General features: G+C 38.7%; 1 protein-coding gene across 1 annotated transcript; it reads right to left on the reverse strand.

The window, feature by feature from the left end:
* Window positions 1-10,556: 10,556 nt before the first annotated feature.
* LOC131225558 (zinc finger protein GAI-ASSOCIATED FACTOR 1-like) lies at window positions 10,557-19,722 on the reverse strand. Its single transcript, XM_058221102.1, has 3 exons — window positions 19,346-19,722; window positions 17,052-17,454; window positions 10,557-12,291 (listed from the first exon to the last, which is right to left on the reverse strand). The coding sequence occupies exons 1-3, from the start codon at window positions 19,539-19,541 to the stop codon at window positions 11,163-11,165; spliced, it is 1,728 nt and encodes a 575-aa protein (XP_058077085.1). The 5' UTR covers window positions 19,542-19,722; the 3' UTR covers window positions 10,557-11,162.
* Window positions 19,723-20,136: the final 414 nt, after the last annotated feature.

The following is a 20,136-nucleotide window of genomic DNA, read 5'->3' on the forward strand; positions in this document are numbered from 1 at the left end:
TTGAAAAAGGCTTAATGGACGGTCATGGTGCATTGATCGGGTCCACTCTTTCCACCGAAACTCAGTCTTTCTAGACAAATCACCACTTGAGATTTCATCCTTGATAAATGGTGGGAATATAGTTAACTTGGGGTCCACTCCATTGAAATTAAGCTTAATATTAGGTTTATCTCTCTTTAGCTTGGATTAGGAAACTAGTTACTGCTTTTGTGCATGTTATAACTTGGATGATGAGATCTCTCACTTGGTCCATGATCTTTGAGATCTAAGACGCTCATTAGATAGGGAGTAATTGGCTACAGATAGTAGTTAAGTTTTTCCTCACGAGTGTATAGATTAGTTCGCGATTGGACACCCCCATTGGCCTATGGGTCAAGTTCTTGATTAATGATTGATGGGGTTGAAATACATATTCCCACTTTTGGGCCTTTTAGGAGTTGTTGATCAATTATATAAAACCATAGAAACGATGAGTGTATGTCTCAGTTTGATCATAGGACACCCAGGTGTGCCAACATGGACTTGATCTTGATTAAGGGTCCACTCCTGATGATCGGGGTCCAAAATTGGAGGAAATGCGTAGTAATGATAGGAAAACGATTGGGCAATTTTTTGTCGTAGATCGATGGTGGGAAAGGCCTCAATTTGAGATTCCACCTATTGTGCCAAAAGGCAGAGACTGGCTTTAGGGTAATCATCATTCGATAGTGTAGGAGCATAGATCGGGGTCCAAATTTTGTATAATCTCATAGTAATATGAGGCCAGGTGTGGTCAAAATTTGGGTTGTGATTGACGATCGGAAGTGAGTCAATTGGAAGGTCCACCTTATGGAATTTGGGGAGATTGGGGAAACTTGGTTATTTCCAAAATTAGGGTAACTTGGAGCTTAAGAAAATTTTTTATCAAGGTGAGACACTCATATCATACATTCAGTCCATGTGATGGGCAATCCAAGTCACTCAAATGAAGGAAAATATTCGACTACAACTATCCATTAGCTTTCCTCACTCGATGGACACAAAGGGTTAAGGGGCTGATTTGGAAGTTGGTCACTTCTACTATAATCCAAGGGCTGAAAATTGACATGTACAATTCATTTATGATAGATAGGCATGTGATAAAATCTTAAGTTGAATGGATCATAGAAACCATGTAATCTAGAAATCAAGGGTCTAAGTTAATGGCATTTTTGTAATTATTTCTAATTTGAGAATTTTGGGAAATCCAATGGTTCTACATGGTTCTACGCATGTTTTTAAGAAATCTTATAAAAAAAATCCTCATATAAATCATTACAAATAAAGAGTTATTCAAGTTAAAATTCACATTAATTAAAGGAAAACACACATAACAAACGATATAGTGAACTTAAGCTAAAACGGAAACATCCAGGATGTATAAAACTATATTTATAGAGAGAGATGGAGATTAAATGGGGTGGGTGGGAGAGAGAGGAGTATTGAATGGGGAGGGGAGGGAGCCAAGGTAACCATTGGTATCTTCAAAGCCACACTTGAGTCTGATATGATGCTTCTTGGTATACCAAGGCCACATCAATATGTGGCGCTACTCCTGATTTTGGTGGGCCCCACTACAATGTTTATGTAAGATGATGAGAATTTCCTGTTCCGTAAGGATGAGCACAATGAAACAGAAAAATTAGCGAATGTCGAAATAAATGAGGGTGAGACACTTAAAGAAGCCGAGTTGAAGGTGTTCACACCCCAAGTATAGGGTTGTGATGTAGTAATAATCTCGGTAAGACCGAGGTCGAATCCACAGGGACTAAACCTTTTACGTAATCTGAAAGTAACTTGAATTAGAACTAGGAGAAGATTATATCTAAATCAGGAAAAATTAAGGGAATAATTGTGAATTATTTAAACTAAAACTTGTAATATTTAAAGGTGGGAAACTAGGGTGCCAAGGATCCACTTCTAGAGATCAGGGAGATCTATGCTTGATTCAAGAACTTAATTGGACTTAGAGTTCCATTTTCATCCAGTTGGAAGATATACCATTAAAAAACAACTATGAACTTCATTTGATCTAGTTTTCAAGAGATTAGAGGTATGAGATTTAGAATTGATTCCATCACAAAACCATGCCCATGAGACAAAGCAAACAATAGAATTTAGCGAATCCACATCCAATCTAAGGGATGTATGAATGTTGGGAAGGATTCCATCATCCAACCATGCTTAGGAGACGATGGTGAACAATAGGGTTCCCAAATTCACAAACCTTATAATGCTAAGAACATGCTCAAAGCTATCGCATATCCATTGTAATTTAAGTCACAACAAACCATTAAAAACTGAAAGCATTCATATTAATCAAACTAGAATCAAAAGAGATTTCAATTAAAACATGATTCAAAGCCGTAGAAACCATCCATCACGCTACCAACTTCACCTCTTAGCCCTAACTAAGAGGTTTAACCAATCAGGACCATGATTAAGCTAGGTCTCTTAAAAGAAAATAAACAAATAAGAAGTAAAGAAAAGAAAGAAAAACTTGTCGAAGCCGGCTCCCACTCCACACCACGCCTCCACGGCTACTCGTCTTGCCTCCATGGCTAAGGATACCTCCCTACGTTCTCATCTCACTTTTTTATTTTATAAGGATAAGAGGCAGTGGAAGAAGTTGGTCGAGTGGAGTTTTATGCACAGCAGCCGTGAAAACACAAGCCAAGTTGCATTCTGACGGTGTTTTTGGACGGTAGATGTCCAAGAAATACATTTTGACTTCATGGTTGGGATAAAAACTCCCCTTTGAAGATTCTAGACGGTTCAGATCATCTAACTGAACACAAACAGTGGCCCGCAACACTCTGCAATGTCTGGAAAAATCGGACGTGCATAGGGTGCGAAAATTCTTCCACTATGATGCTCGGAGGGCCCCACAGTGATGTTTTCTGGAAACTCCAACCCGCTCATTAGATTCCTGTTGAAACTTCAGTCGAAAAGGAGTGGTTTTGATTGAGTTTTAGTGCGGCCCACTGTATCAAATTAACTCACCGTTTGTCCTACGTTTTTCGATGATCCACGTGTATATGTGTGCATGAGGTCAAAAGGCCATCATGGCTAGGGTCGTGGCCACACCCTGGACGTAATGGATGGTCCAAATCGTTCGTTTAGACGATGGGTGGGGCCCACTAGCCAAAATCGACCGGACGTGGTGCATCCGCTGGTCTTTCCTGTGTGAGAAGGGAGAAGGGGACGGGTTAATGGTATTTTGACCGGACTCTTTGTCCGGTGCACCTCTCGTGCACATGTACCCTATGTACACGCAATGTATAAGTGAGGTCCATCGTGATGTTCGTGAGAAATCTGCTCCATCCATCCATTTTGCCACCTCATTTAAGGGGTTGAGACTAAAATTGAAACATATCCAGATATCAGGTGGGCCCCAGACCAGTGATTTAGTACTTGACTTGTCCGTTGGACCACTTCCACAATGATCTAACGGCTTAAATTTCACGTGTATAGTTACTTTATGGTCCTCAAGCCAAATATAAAGTTTTGAGCTAAACGGCTAGTGAGAACCCTGTGATCTTGCGTTCAGGACGATTTTCAAGCTTCTTTATCGTTAATCACTTGGTTTTCTCGGATCTTTGGCGTGTAAATCTCTTGATATCGGTCTCCTAGGATCCGTCCATTGCCTTGGTGATTTGTGAGCATCAAATCCGTGCCTTTAATACCCTTTTTCAATCTAAGCTCTTAAATTCACCTTGCAATAAAAACATGATTAAAATGGGACATTAAGCATTATCGTGTTTGTAAAATCAGGAAATACTGGGTCTAATATGCAATTTTTAACCCTCAATACAATCCCCAACCAACATTTTGCTAGTTCCAAGCAAAGTATGTGAGAATATTTTGAGAATTACAAGACAATTTTTATAAACTCAAGTGGATTTTGAAAAACAATCCAGCTAATAGAATTCTAAGATTCATGCATGTTGGGCATTACTTTCTCCTAAACTCGAGCACGGTAAACTTCATAGTCAAGTTTAAGGTATTAATCCATCAATTAGAAAAATTCTAAACATTGAGGTCCATGAGTGTATAGTGCAACCTTTACTTATCACAATTACAGGTCCAGTCATCAATTTGCATGATAATATTGATAACCAAAAGAAATATTCCGGATAACCGAACCTAAATCAAAACTTACCTTACAGTTCAATTTTTAATTCTTCCAGCTTTTAATTTTTCCATTGCTGGCTTTTACGCTATGTCAATCTCTTTAAAGATCTTAATAGGTAGCCCTTTTCGACGACAACTGTTTTTTAGCTGGGTATTCTTTCTCTTTTTTATTTTCTTCAATTCTTTTTATTGAACATGATGGATAAATTCTCCAGGTCAGTTCCTTCCATGCTTAATGATCACCAAGTTAACAATTCAATATCAAATTAAAACCTTAATGTGTAAGCGAGATATGACATGTAAAATTATGACTCAATCAATGTTTAAAACTTTGAATCATGAATTAATAATTTTAAACTTAACTGTGAAATCTAACAGATAACTGAATTCAAGAGTTATAAATTACCAACATTACGTATCTTATACTTCTAAATCAAAGACGGCCAACAAAATCACTTCGAATTTACAAGAATTTTCAGAAATATTTTTAAAAAAATTTCACAATTTTTTTGCTCAAGCCTGAGAAAATACTGATTAAGTAACTTAATCTCTCATCCCCAACCTAAAATCTACATTGTCCTCAATGTAAAAGATATAAGCATGTAATGCACATGAGACAATACAAATAAAAGAGAAGTGATGGAAAGATAGTACCTGATGAGAAAATTGAACGGCCTTTCCAAAGAGATATCAGCGTGAGAGCGGGTTAGCACAACAATAAAACCAATGAAAGCAATCTATCATAAAACAACTTAGAAAGCAAAGTAACCTGACGACATAAAATCGAATATCCTAGAGCAACATAAAGCAAACTACCCTAGTCCTATGAAAGCAGAGGAAAAACTATTTAATCATGCCGCAAGGTTCTTCTTCCAGCCAATATCTAGATAAATTTCTCAGTAGGTTTCTCAACAGAATCATCCAAAAGCTAGCCCTTTTTGCAATAGGCTTGGATGCCCTAAAGCATGAATGTCTAAAGAAACTTATGTAACTCAGCAAAAAATTGTCGTTCAATCACTTGAGGTATCCAAAGTATATATGATTTACTTGTGACAGAAAAAGTGTCAAAGTTAGTATCCCATGATGAATCAGAGATTACAAGTAGATAAAGTTTAGAAAAATTCTCAGAAGATGATATAGTCTTAACACATTCCGAAGTTTCAGGCTTCGGTTCAATTTTCAGCTCCTCCTCCTTTAATGGTAAGCATTTAGGATCTGGGGAAGGAGGGTTTTCAGAATAAGGGTTCTCTCGGTCCGTGACAATTACAGAGGTATTGCTTTACGAGGCATCCACTTTTTCTTTTATTATAGGTTCAATTGAATCTGTAAAGTGTGTCAAACAATCATCTAAAGAGTTGAGAAATTCAGTTGAGAGTGACTCATTGTCCACATTGAAGTATGTGATGATCTGCCCAAAGATTCCATTATCTCTGGAAGTGGATGGAGGCATGTTCTCTTGCTCTTTCTCTACATAAACAAGTTGAGGATCAATAAGCAACGCATTGATGTGAACACTCTGTTCATTGAAGCTACTCAGTAGAGGCATTGAATCGTTAAAAATATATAACTCAGATGGTGACCTCAATTGGGTGGTTTTAACTTTCAGAGTCATATCAAGTAGCTCGTCTTTCTCCCGCATCATATCATCATTTAATTTAGGAGAGTGGTCTAAACATGCACCACAAAGGTTGGAAGGTTTAGGTGAAAGTTGTTCATCCTCCACGTTTAAATTGGCCATGTCAGATAGGTGGAGTAGATCACTATGGTCGATAATTTCCTGCACCTCTTGATCATTGATATGGGCCAGGCTTGAGATTGAATCCCAATACGCATCATCTTCCAATTCAGTACAGTACACACTTGGAATGGGATCGCTTTCCTCACATTCTGTTCCTAGATTGGGTTGAGGTTCGAATAAACTAACATCTTCCTCATCATTAAAATCAGGTGTGTCATGTGAGTGAAGTGTGTTAATATCATTATATTTGAAAATCAATAATGTCTCTTGATTATTCCTTTGGACCTTCATTGAAATCGACTCATCGGGAAATTGAACCGTATGCTCATTAGTACAATCCAATTCTTTATTCAAAATTTCAGAGTTTGCCAAAAGTGAGTTAGGATCACTTTCCTCGCATTGTGTTTTTAGGTTGAGTTGTGGCTGAGACGAACTAGCCTCCATTATCTCATCATAAGTAGGAAATCCAAAGGAGTAATCAACAAAATCAATTAGCGGTTCATCTCTCCAATGTGTTAAGTTGACATCACTTTCCTTGCACTGTATTTGTAATTTGGGTTGCGGTTGGGATGAATTAGTCTCTATTAACCTATCGAGCCGTGATTTAAGTATTTCTAATAATTTTCTCATGTCAGTAACATAATCGATGTAACTCTGAGGTGACTCCTCTTGGATCGTTTCTAATGGATATTCAAAAGTGGCTGATCCAAGAGAGTTTTTACCATGATGTTTTACTGATTCAACTTCGAAATATTTCTGTTTCCACTGATTATAATCATATGGGTCATAGGTCGAGAGTTGATACGCGTCATCATTCCAATAATCACGTACTGTTTTCTTAACTCATGAAATGCAATTATTTTCCCGCAGATAATCACCGAAGGACTTCTTAATTGGTGGAGCATCATATTTCGATTGGTTGAAGAAATTTTCAGAAAATATTTGAGGCATAGGCTATTTCCCATCATAATCATCATACATCAAAAACTTTCTCAAGATTTCTTAGCTATCTCAGCATACACATGTTCCAACTCTTGCATGGTGAAACCCTAACTCTAAATCTAATCCTAAGAATAAAAGAAAAATCCTACAGCAATAAGAGATCTAGAAATAGAAAGAGAAAGAATTAGAAAGAAGTTACCAGATTGGAAGTTCCTATGTTAGAATCCTACAAAAGAAAACAAAACAAGTTAGTTTCTAAAAATAAAAATTCTAAAATAAAAAAATTCTAAAATAAAAAATTAAAAAGATGGGTTAGTTTCTAAGACTAGAAAAAGTTCCTAAAAAAGGAAATAACTAACCTAGTTTCTAAAAATTAATAAAAAAGGCCCTAACCTAGAATTAGAAAGTAAGTTAGTTCCTAAAAATAAAAGAAATCTTAGAATTAGAAAATTTCTAAAAATAGAAAATAAAACTTAATCTAAAAATAGAAGATAGAACAACTAGAAAATTAGAAAGAGATTACCAATTTAGAAAGTCTATGTCAAGATCCTACAAAACAGGAAAGTTGGGTTAGTTTTTAAAAATCAAACAGGAAAACCTAGACCTAAAATTAGAAAACTAGAAAAACCCTAATCTTAACCTAATTCTAAAACTACCTAATCTCAGAAAAACGTAACCATCAATTCCCGGCAAAGGTGCCAAAAACTTGTTCACACCCCAAGTATAGGGTTGTGATGTAGTAATAATCTCGGTAAGAGCGAGGTCGAATCCACAGGGACTGAACCTTTTATGTAATCTAAAAGTAACTCGAACTAGAACTAGACAAAGATGTAATCTAAATCAAGTGAATGTAAGAGAAGAATAGTGAGTTATTTAACTAAAAACTTGTAAAATTCAAAGATGGAAAACTAGAGTGCCAAGGATCCACTTGTAGAGATCAGGGAGATTTATGCTTGATTCATAAACACAACTAGAATCAGAGTCCTATCTTCATCCAGTTGGAAGATATTTCATTAAAAACCAATCTGAACTTCCTTTGATCCAGTTTTCAATAGAAGATATGTATAAGAATTAGAATTGATTCCATCACAAAACTATGCCCATGAGACAAAGCAAACAACAGAATTTAGCCAATCCACATACAATCTAAGGGATGTATGAATGTTGAGAAGAATTCCATCATCCAACCATGCCCAAGAGACGATGGTGAACAACAGGGTTCCCAAATTCACAAACCCTATAATTCTAAGAACATGCGCAAAGCTATCTCAGATCTATTGAAATTTAAGTCACAACAAACTATTAAAAACTGAAAGTATTCCTTAATATCAAACTATAATCAAAGAAAGTTTAATTAAAGTGTGAATCAAAGCATAAAAAACCATCCATCACGCTACAAGCTTCACCTCTTAGCCTTAGCTAAGAGGTTTAGCCAATCAGGACCATGATTAAGCTAGATCTCTTAAAAGAAAATAAACAAATAAGAAGTAAAGAAAAGAAGGAAAAACTTGTTGAAGCCTGCCTACGCTCCACACTACACTTCCACGGCTGCCCGTCTTGCCTCCACGGATAAGGATCTGATGAATGCCTCTCCCTTTCATGTTTTTCTTCTTTTATAAGGACAAGAGGCGGTGGAAGAAGTCGGTCGAGTGGAGTTTACTCACAACAACCACGAAAACGCAAGCCAAGTTGCGTTCTGACGGTGGACGTCTAAGAAACATGTTTTGACTCTATAGTTGAGGTAAAAACCCTCCTTTGAAGATTCTGGACGGTTCAGATCATCCAACCGACCACAAATGGTGGCCCACAACACCCTGCAACGTCTAGAAAAACCGGACGTGCATAGGATACGAAAATTCTTCCACTGTGATGCTGGTGGGCCCCACAGTGATGCTTTCTAGAAAATCCACCCTACTCATTAGATTCTTGGTGAAATTTCAGTTGGAAAGGAGTGGTTTTGGTCGAGTTTTCACATGGTCCACTGTATCAAACCAACTCGCCGTTCATCCCGTGTTTTTCGACGATCCACGTGTGTATGTGTGTATGGAGCCAAAAGTCCATCTTGACGATGGTCACGCCGCCCTCTGGATGCAATGGACGGCTCTGATCGTCACTAGGGGCGACACTTGGGGCCCATTGGCCAAAACCAACCAATCAGTGTAAAGACGCTGGAGGATTTGAATTGTTTTAAAGAAGTATCGGTTAGTGCACGCTAACTAATTTCTTGAATTTCAGTGCTCGGCTGGAGCATGCACACTGTACACGTGTGCTCCCTTAAGTGGGGTCCATTGTGATGCAAATGAGGAATTCGCTCCATCTATCCGTTTTGTCACCCTGTTTAAGGGATTGAGACCCAATTTGAAGCATCTCCAGATATCAGGCGGGCCCCAAATCAGGATTTTGGTGGCTTATCTGTTCGTCTGGCCACTTTCACAGGAATCCAATGGCTGAAATTTGACGTGTACAGTTAAATTATGGTCATCAAGCCAGATATAAAGTTTTGAGCCGAATGGATGGTGGGAACCCTGTGATCTTGCATTCTGGACGATTTTCAGGCCTCTTTAGCGTGAATGACTTGATTTTCTCGGATCTCTGTTGTGTAAATTCCTCGATCTCGGTCCACTGGGGTCCGTCCTTTGCCTTGGTGATTTATGAGTGTTAAATCCATGCTTTTAGGACCCCTTTTCAGTTCAGGCTCCTAAATTCACCTTGCATCATAAACATGATTAAAATAGGCTGTTAAAGAGTATTATGTTTGTAAAATCAGGTAATAACTGGGGTTTAATATGCAATATTTAACCCTCAACAGAAGGCTCAAAGCTCTTCAATATTTCTCTTATTTATAGAAATTTTAGACGGTAGCTATAAAGAGATCTTTATAGCCACGCACTATTCACATTAGCTGAAATGAAAATGATCGTCTGGGGGTTATTGATCATTATGCAACTTCATGTGTAGTAGATATTTGTCATGGGTTGGTCATTGGTTGTATGTATGTCTTCACTCACTACATGGATGAGAGTTCTTCTCATGGCTCCATGTGTAGATGATCGATATTCTTTTCTTCGCTCTAACATGTGTTATGACATCAAAATTGGTCACCTAAATGTTGCCTTAATATTGTTTTATAGTTCCTTTCACGATTTTAGTTATAAATGTTTCTTCTGTGCGATGTTATGGTACATTGGCTGAATTAGTCACTAATCATGATCATATTTCGGTCAATACCTACCATCGATCACGAGGCCACTATCGTGAAGCTAAATCTGCCGTATGAGGAAGACATAGAGACAATCCCATAGCAGTAGCAAGCTGAAGTTAAACTTTATTGGGCTACCATTTTTTGAATTTTGCTTTTTGTTCAGGCCATCACATAGACGGCGCTGAAAATGGTTGATCAGACCTATTTCTCTATAAATAATCTTAAATAACAATCCATTGATAGGATGGTTGGAATCTTCCACTCAGTGTGACTTTTGCATGGTAGCTCATCAAACCTCTCCCGAAGCCAAGGGACATCCTAGATTTGTCGATCAGCCCAAGGGTCCCAATGAAACTCACAGTGGACAGCTGAATCATGGGTCTTGATGTAATCCCAACCTTAAAATTGAGATTAAAACTAATAGCAAGATCTGTTTGACAATAACAAATAAATCCCAGTAGTGGGTGCATAAAAAGACTAAAGTGCCCCCAGGAAAGGAGTATTTTCCAACCACCAGCTGACTTGGTAAATACCTCGTTGACTAAAATGCCATCATCCTCAGCAATTTCTCACAAAACGGTCCTCTTTTTTTGACTGTTTTACAATAAAACCACCACGTGATTGGACATGAGATTCCTAACCAAACAGAGCCGACCTCTTCAGTGTCTCACTCTTTAGCAAGACACTCTGCGGCCTATATTATCAGTGCAAAAGAGGAATGGCAGGGTCCTGAGCCTCAGGATATGTACGGTTTGATGATGCTCCCAGTTCCATACTGTGGGGCCCATTCTATCAAGTGATTCAAACCATTCATTTAAAAGGAACCCATGATGGATGTGGAAGCTGCCCAACAAAAGTCCAAGATTGTACAATCCTCACCAATAATCAATCTTTGCATTTTTTCTTCTTCTCTGAAAGGTGAAAACCATAGCACCCCCATCCATGGTGGGACTTATCAGATCAACGGTCTGGATCTCTGCAAAATGGTTACACATATATGGAATTTGAACCCTCACCAAACTGTACAATACAGTCCCTGAGGATCAGGACCTTATAATTCCTCAATGTTGAGAGAGAGAGAGAGAGAGAGAGAGAGAGAGAGAGAGAGAGAGAGAAAGCTGAATTTCCTCAAACATCCCACATATGCTTCTCCAATGCAGCAGCCTGCCCATGAGAGAGCTGCTGCTGATGCTGCTGTTGTTGAAACTGATGTAGGCTTTGCAACCTCTGCTGACCAACTGCTTCAAACTCCATCCCTTGCTGCTGCTGCTCATGCAAGTTCACTGATCTTGATCCTCCAAGACCCAAGAAATCCACAGTCATCATGTCCCCACTCCCCCCACCACCAGGACCACCTCCAAACCTTGATGTGGCGACATCCCGACCACCTATCATGGAGTTCACGCTCCTCCCATGCAGCAGACTAGTACTACTACTGCTCTCATTCTCCAGATTCTTCATGAACCCATGATGGTTCTGATCACCACCACCACCAGCCATGAACAGGCCCTGTGAGAACATGCCCATGTCGTTCATCGCCGAGTTCTCGCCTGGCGACGTGTCAAAGAACTGCGATGATATGTCTTGGGTGCTCTTCTGCAAAAACTGGCTAGCGAAGCCCCCGCTGTCGATTCCAACCAGATGAGCCGGGTCCGCTGCCGGTGAATGCATGTGATCGTATGAAGTCTGCTGTTGCTGCTGCATTGCACTGTATGATCGCATGCTGGAGAGCTGATCAGGCCCTGCCATGCCCGCCACAAAGCCACGTTGCATCATCGGAGGATTGATGTTGCTATTTGCAGTTGCACCCATCTGGGCTGCTTTCTGTAACAATGCAGTGGCTGACATATGGGCTGTTCCGGCCATCTGTCGGCCCCCCTTGCTGTCGCCAAGGCCGTCGAAGCTCGGTGAGCTGCTGCCGCTGAGCTGGAGGCAGGCTGAGCCGGAGGAGATACTTCTAGGGCCGAAGAGGGTGCCAGAGCTGCTTGAGAACATGCCACTTGCCATGTTCAAGGACTTCAACTGCATGGGCATGAGGTCGTGGGAGAGTGATTTGAGCGGGTTCTTGGTGTCGTGATTGAAATCAGATATACCCATGGACGGACTGGATGTGTTGTTTATGGGCATGGATGATATTAAATCAGAGACTGGACCCTGTAAATTCCCTCCAATCGTAGCCATTAATCCTTGATTTACTTTGTTATTTTCTTCAGCTAATGCATCACAGAATGCTCTGTGGGTGATAAAACTATCTCTCCTGCGACCGAGTTGAGAAGGTGAATGGTCAGGTAATGATGATTATGTTTGCTGTCTTAGTGTTAGTGGGTCATATCCAAGCCGTTAATCAAGTGGGCTATACCGTGTAGATTAGCTTTGTATGGGAATTGGGTCGATTCAATTATCAGGTGGGCCTCACATGTATATTGATCAATGAGCATCGTCCAAGAGGAGACAATTGAAAAAAGGAAAAAAACTCTCTGATGACATTCATTCAACGTACATGTTTTGCCCACCTTTTCTGCGGATTGGATGTGAGACACGTGTTCCACATTGGCATGTGCGGCAGGCATGGAGAGATAGGCTTGCAATACAGCCCCCAAATCAGAGAAAGAAATGCTCAAGTAGAATGGGGTGTACTTAACTTTTACTCACTACCTTTAATCCTCTGCAGTGTGATGTATGATATGCAGGCGCTTAGAAATTACTTAGAAATTGCCTATGTGGCATACAGATAATTCAAATTAAACATTGCAAACCATGGGTCCCAATTCAGATTTATTAGGAATTAAGGTTGATTATTTGAATATTGAATTGGTGGACATTTATTGGACGGCTAGGAATGAAACGTATCCATTAATGGTCCTGTTTCAACAAACATGTGTCCACGAATCAGAGGTTAGGATTGCTCAAGAAATCTAATTACAGGAATGTGACTTAGCTATATTGACTCCCACAGTTTACTTCGTTTAGTTTGAGTTGATGCATGCAACTTACGAAATTGTGCCTGCATATCAAACATCATACCCTACTGGAGTATCAAATAACTCCGTGTTCTTAAATATGTGGACATTGCAAAAATGAATCCGGACCGTACATTAGTGTTAGCACACTCCTAGTGGGCCACTATGAAAAGTCACTGTCTATCTTGTCTTTTTCTAAACATACATTCTCCAAGCTGGAGATAGGATCAATGTTTCTTTTCTTTATTCTTCTACCGACATCGCTTATTGAAGATGGTTGCTACCCAAATAATAGTTAGATTAATGTTTGGATCAGATTCTGTAGTAAATGATCCAAGCCATCCAATTTATGAGGCATTTATATTGATAAAGAAAATTGTCTCATCGTAGTATCTATTTATGATATTTTAAGTGGTCGACAATAGAGCTGTACGAAGGGGAAGTGACCCACATTCATGTGCCCTAACTCATAGAGAGCACGGGTCACACAGGCTCCTCTCGTATCTTTTCCCAAGCATGTGGATAAGAGAAAAGCCTCCATTCAATGAGAGCCCCCTCACATATCAGATATCCAGGCAGATTTCACATATGGGAGTGATCCAGGCCATTCATCAGCTACTTTCAAACACACACACACACACAAAAAAAGGAGGTATTATATTTATCGAGGGACCCACACATCTATATTAAATCTGGATGGCTGGGTTTTTTTTTTCTAGCCATCGATTCTGTGTAGAATTTTGACTTGACTTATTAGCAAACCAACATTATTTTGGATCTATGTCATCTTTAAAGTATAACCTATGGGATGAACGACCCCAGCATCTTACGCATTTTCCTTACCGTTACAGAGAGCCCCTCGTTGAAGAAACGACTGGAATAGGGTCTGTAAGTGTTAAACCACAAGAAACTATACTGTAGACATTGTAATTTGTAATCTATCTAAATATCTACATATAGTAAGAACTCTATGCTCAAATATTTCTTCTCAAACTCAAAATACTTTCAATAACTTAGTTTGAAAAATAAAAGTGTACATTAAAAAAAATGAATGAAAATGAAGCAATAAAATAATAAGAATATGAGATTTTTTTTCATTATTTATGAGATGTGAATTATTTACACTTATAATGACTGACGAATAATCTAGTGGTAAGGAATTCAACTATAGATCATTTAATGGATATATACTTTTGGTGGTTGGAAATTCAATCATTCGCTCTTTTAATAATTTATAATATTTTAATAATATTAAAGAAAAAATATATGTAGCTATAAGGCCGATGTGGTTATGATGTCTGATTATACAATACAAGCCTAGTTCAAAACAAATAAAAAATACAACTTATTAAAAAGGCCAATACAGTAAAGGTGAATACATGGTATACATCCATATAACACCAAAAACAAAAGAGAGTGGCTGAAAGTGCAAAAAATCGGATGTATTCTTGGAGCACAGTAATAAAAGAAATGAATAAGACAAAGAAGAGAAACGAATGATTGCACCCTTCTACTCTTCAATGGATTGGCAATAGACGGCAACAATTAATGATGGCAGCCATGGTAATGGACTCAAGGGGATTTGAAGGTGAAGAACATGGACCACAAGTGGAGATGGTGCAACCTGCAAGGGTGAAAATGGGCCGAAAATATTGGTCGTTATAAGAGAAGATAACAAAGGGGTGATTGCAGTGGTGGAGTTGATCAGACAGTAGCTGAAATTTGAGAATTGGCGAGGAAATGTACGCATTTAGTGGGTAGTTAGGAGGGAGAAATGTTTGAATGATGATGATAGATTCGATAATAATGGTAGAGCTGGTGGTGACAGGAAAATCTGGTTTGTGCCTGATCGAAGAAGATGATAGACATTTGCCAGAGATGAGCAATCAGGATTAGTAACACATGGCTCTGATTTCATGTTAAACCACATAATACTAAATTTTGAAAACCGTAACTTATTTATTTCATTGACAATAATAAAAATATATAAAAGAAATAAGAGATTTATGAAAAATATATAGAAATTTATAAAGATATATAAGAATCAATCTAAATACATAGTATGATTTCCTATATTCTAATAATAAGTACATTTTTTTAAGTAATTAATAGTTGATAATGTGAGTGGGACCACATGGAAGGGCTACTCCCCAACTATTGGCCTCTTCTACTCCACCTCACGATGATCCACAACATTCCTCTAGGTTTGGTGCGAATTATGGGACGTGGTACAAGTGAGAATTTTTTCACATAGATTATCTACGGGTAGAACCTTTAGATGAACTTTCCGAATTATCACATGGTGGGGCAATTATCACATGGCGGGGCAAAAGGGACAGCTAATTGGCTTTCCTTCTCAACAAACATTATTCAAAATCTGTTAGCTAAGGGTACAAATGGGTCCGGTTGTATCAAAGAGTTAATAACCATAGGCCCATATCTAACTCGTTAAAATTCAAATAGGTTGAGCTGAAGCAAAAATAAAAATAAAAATAATGTTGACCTATTAATCCTCCTATGTGAGGCTCAGACCTGACCCATCAAGGTTTAAGTCAATAAGCTCCAAGAGAGCGAGGTTAGATTGCTGTTTTAGATAAACTTGACAAGAATTTAAGAAAAAATCAACTATGTATTGTTTTCAATAAACTAATTCTACACGTATATGGTTTTTTTAAAAAATAATCCGTGAACAAAACACCTGTTCCTCTTTCCATCTTAAGATGGATTTAATATTGACCATTGGATGTCATCCAAGGTTCCTAATTGTCCACTTACCTTAGATAATATTAATTAATTAATTAAATTTTTTTTATTATTTTAAACACACGCACACCCACCCCTACACACTCATGCCATAGTGAGATTTCACCACCTATGGATGCTCGAACCCTTGACCGGGTGCTGAAACTCCTGAGAGTCCTACCACCGGAGCAGGAGTAAGGATCCAGATAATATTAATTAATTAATCAAACTTTAGACTTTTCTATTCTTATGTTGATAACTACTGCTTTCTTGGTTTGAGTCGGGTCTGAGCCTGGGTTAGGTCCATTTTATGGTGGCCCGCATTGGATCCATTTAAAAGCCGGCCGGTTCTGGTAGGGTCCTGTCCAGAATATTTTTGAGAGGTTTCACACCCAACCTATTTAATAATTCAGTTGAACTTTGGAGCTCCATGGGTAGATGTAGGAACCTTGTGCCCCACTTCGCACGGCACATGGGTCATTGAGAGGCTAACCCAGTGCCTTGGCTCCTAGGATAGGTGGACCTCACTTGAAAGACATTATGCTAGGTTTGACCATGAAGGTGAAATTATATGAGGTTTGCCTGGATGACGTGTGCAATGTACTTGCATTTTCAGTTTGTCCAAGTGGGGCTCATGATTCAATGATCCGGACCATTGGTTTTGTAGGCCCTATGGTGTATTGACTATGGCCTTGTGAACCTTGATCAGACAATGTTAGCCGTCCAATTCATAGCCGTCGATAAAATTGGATAAACGCGAAAGACCACCAGATGGTTGGGTCCACAAGATTTGATGGTCTATATGATCTTGGAACCTTGTAACCTTCGGAAAAGTCAAAGATAGATGGTGGATATCCGGTTGTCTGCCTATCCACTATGGGAGTAAAGAGGTCTAATCACTTTCCTAATTCTATAGTTAAGATAACTCTGAATAATGATCAATGGCTTGGATCTTGTAAGGGATCGATCAGATGGACAAAATCTATGAGCATACTGCCTCTCACTTTTCCTCTATCTGATAACTGATGGCTTTAGATGCTGGAAAAACTCAGCATGACTCGACATTTACTACTTTGATGCTGGAAAAACTCAGAAAACGTGGTGTGAATTTTCAAAAACCTCGTCCAAGCTTTTGAGTCGACTCAGACTCAACTGGGATTTGAGTAGAGTCCAGAGTTTTTATGTTTGTAAACTATGATATTGAGGTGGAGGATCATGTAAATTCTCAGGTGATGCATAACCAAATTGCATAATCAAAGGAGGAATTATAAAAATTTCAGAATTAAAGAAAATAAGAGAAGAAATTGAGTTAAACCTGGAGAAGATAGTCCCACAATCACACTTGTACTCCCTTGTGCCGCAGGTCTTCGAATGTGCCTTCCAGTCGGACTGCACTGCGTATTTCTTCGAGCACTTGTCGCATTTCCACTTCTTCTCGCCATGTTTGCGGCAGAAGTGCTTCTTGATTCCAGTCAGGTCACCAAGGGCCCGGCTTGGGTTGTGGTGCACACATGTCGTCTCGGGGCATATGTACACCCTCTTCCTAACCTCAGTACTTGTCCTTTGCCTGAGCTTCCATGGAAGGTTATGGCCTCGACGGTGCAACTGAAGGTTTTGGTCCCTTTGGAATCCCTTGTTGCAGATCTCGCACACGAAACGGTTCGTGGCCATGAGAGTCGTCGGCGAAAGAGCGATGACTTCGGCACTAGGATCTGCATGTTTTGAAATTATACTAATAAGCATTTTTTTCAAAGATCTTGACTGTTTTCCTTACTTAAATTTTGATTAGTGTCTGTAGGGCGTAGCCCATCGTGCCTGCATGCACCAGCATCGCACATGTGTGGAGCATTGGGACGTCCGTCACATGGGCACTAGTAACTAATGAGACTACATTGTGGAAACTTGAATATTGTATTTCAATCTATAATAATCAGCTGGCACATATACAAGAGGATATATCTTAATGGATTTTTAGATAACATATATAGGATCTAAATCTACGGTTGTACATATCTGTCTATCTACTATCCTAACAAGACCATGTTTTGATCCAGTCATTGGGTTATGTGGAAGAAATTGGTAGCTGAGATGAACTTGGGCAAGTGTTTATCAATTGATTTATTTCGTGCACTGCATCCCACTTATGAGTGGATAGGACTGATTCTTGAGTGGAAAATGTCCATGGTGTGGACCACTTGATGAGTAAGCTTGTTTCTTATAGAATGTTTGATGAATTTTATTTTTATACAAGCTGTTGCAAAATGTGGATGAATGGATCAATTCTATAACTTTAAAGGTAATTTCAGAGCACATCTCATCCAAACAAATGATAAAAACAACCATAACAAGTAAGGAATTCGTAGAAATTTCAATAGATGAAATGAAAATGGATTTTTTACGATTCCCAAGTCATAGCCTTGGGTACTTGGAAAATTGGTAGTGACTAAAAGCAACATTTTTAAATGGTGGAAACTACTCATTGTAAATGTCCCTCAAAACAGTCCAGAGAGAGAGAGAGAGAGAGAGAGAGAGAGAGAGCATAGTACTGTGAATTCCAAGACCAACAACCAATGGCCTAAAAAATGTTTGAAAAAAAAAAAGGAAAGAAAAGAAAAGAACAGCAAAACAAGCTAACAGTTTGCTGCAATTATTGTAATCTCCATTCAATAATTGAACCTTTCAACAACCAAATGCATCTCATTTCAAAACCCCACTAAAAAAAATCATCAACATGCCCATATCGTGGTTTTTAATCTCTTTCGTTATTCTTCTTCTTTCTTCCAAGCAAAGAAAAAAAAACAAAACAAAACAAATCCATGACACAAATGCCAATCATTAAGCCAATTAAAATTAAATTAAATTAAAATAGAAAGATCAATATTTATCATCTTGGCCGCCTCTTACAAAAACAAATTCTCTATGTATTAGCCAATTTGTGATGAAAATAAAAAATTTAAAAATTTAAAAAAAGCCCTCAATTTTTATTTTATTTTTTTTCTTTCTAGAAATAAAAGCTTGATAGGTGATCGAATTACTTGAAATCATTAAGACACTTTTTTGGAACGATCCACTGAGATTTACCCATGTGTCACACCCATTAGTCCAAAGATAAAATTCTTAGCCCTTTCTAACAAAAGAACTACCACTAAGTAGATTTCCTAAAGATAAAAGGTGAGTTGATATATGATAAAATCAGGTAGGGTTACTGGGAGACTTGGTGACTTATAATTAATTGAAATTCAGCCCCACATCACATTGATTCCACAATCATATACCTCAAAAGTCTTACCCAATTCATAACAAAAAGATACAACTAAAGAAATTCCTGAAGATAAAAGGTGAGTGCGGGACTGCTTGTGTACTTAGAATCATCTAGAGTTCTTGGGAGTCTTCTTTACTACCATCCATAAGTCGCATAAAAAATGAACCTCATCCATGGCAAAGTCTAATTCTAATGAATATAATTTTCTCGAATTCTTAGTACGATCCACCGAAATTCAGCCCCACACCATCACATCGATTCATACAAAAACTTACCCAATTCAAAACCGAAGCCGATAATAAAACACTACCAAATAAAAGGAGAAAGGGTAATTGAATTGCCTGGAGTTCCGGGGAGATTCCTCTTCTTCTTGACAGGTTGTTGCTGCGAAGTCGAACCATTGCTATTAGTGGTAGTAGATGGAGTGGAATTCGATCCATGGAATGGATTTTGTAGCTGCTGCTGCTGCTGTTGATATTGTTGAACTTCTTCCCCAGTATTGCCAGAAGAGAAGCTTCCACCCTCTCCAGTGAGGTTTGACATGTTGGATGGATGGTTGAGACGTTCTCTTTTCTTTTTTCTCCCTCTTTTGTCTTCTCGATGATGCTACAAAGGACCTTGTTTTTGCATGTGCATGAAAACCGGAGCTTTGCTTTGGTTAGAGGAAGACAAAATGCAGGGAATTCTCCTTCATTTCTGGTGAGGGAGAGAGGAGACTGCTGGCTCACTAACAACATCCAAGCCGGGTCTTCTTCGCCTCTTTTTTATATACCACGGCCACTGCCGGGAATGCCCAGGTTTTCTTCAATATTACGAGATTGCCACTGTTGAGAACCCAAGTGGACCTTGTGTTGGACTGGTGTCATCCACTCCATCCATCATTTGTGCCGGCTCAATTTTTGACGTGGGGCTGATGTAGAATTCAAGTGGGCCACACCACAGGAAAGAGTGGGGATGAAAAACTTTCTTGGGGCCAGCATGGTGTTTAAAGAGGTTTGCTTGAATAGTCCCATATATTATAATAAGATATGTAGGGACTCTTGCAGCTGGATTTGTTTTTTTTTTGTTTTTTTTAATCATCCAAACCGTGTATGTGATAGAGAATCCCTTGGATTAGGGGTCCTTAAGCAAACTTCTT

The sequence above is a fragment of the Magnolia sinica genome, chromosome 14 (assembly GCF_029962835.1).
Source record: "Magnolia sinica isolate HGM2019 chromosome 14, MsV1, whole genome shotgun sequence".
Lineage (NCBI taxonomy): Eukaryota > Viridiplantae > Streptophyta > Magnoliopsida > Magnoliales > Magnoliaceae > Magnolia > Magnolia sinica.

Coding starts and splice junctions, on each gene's coding strand:
- LOC131225558 (XM_058221102.1), bottom strand. CDS start 19,541: ATGTCAAACCTCACTGGAGAGGGTGGAAGCTTCTCTTCTGGCAATACT. Junction 17,455..19,345: donor GAAGAGGAATCTCCCCGGAA/CTCCAGGCAATT, acceptor TAATTTCAAAAC/ATGCAGATCCTAGTGCCGAA. Junction 12,292..17,051: donor TGTGGGACTATCTTCTCCAG/GTTTAACTCAAT, acceptor ACTCGGTCGCAG/GAGAGATAGTTTTATCACCC.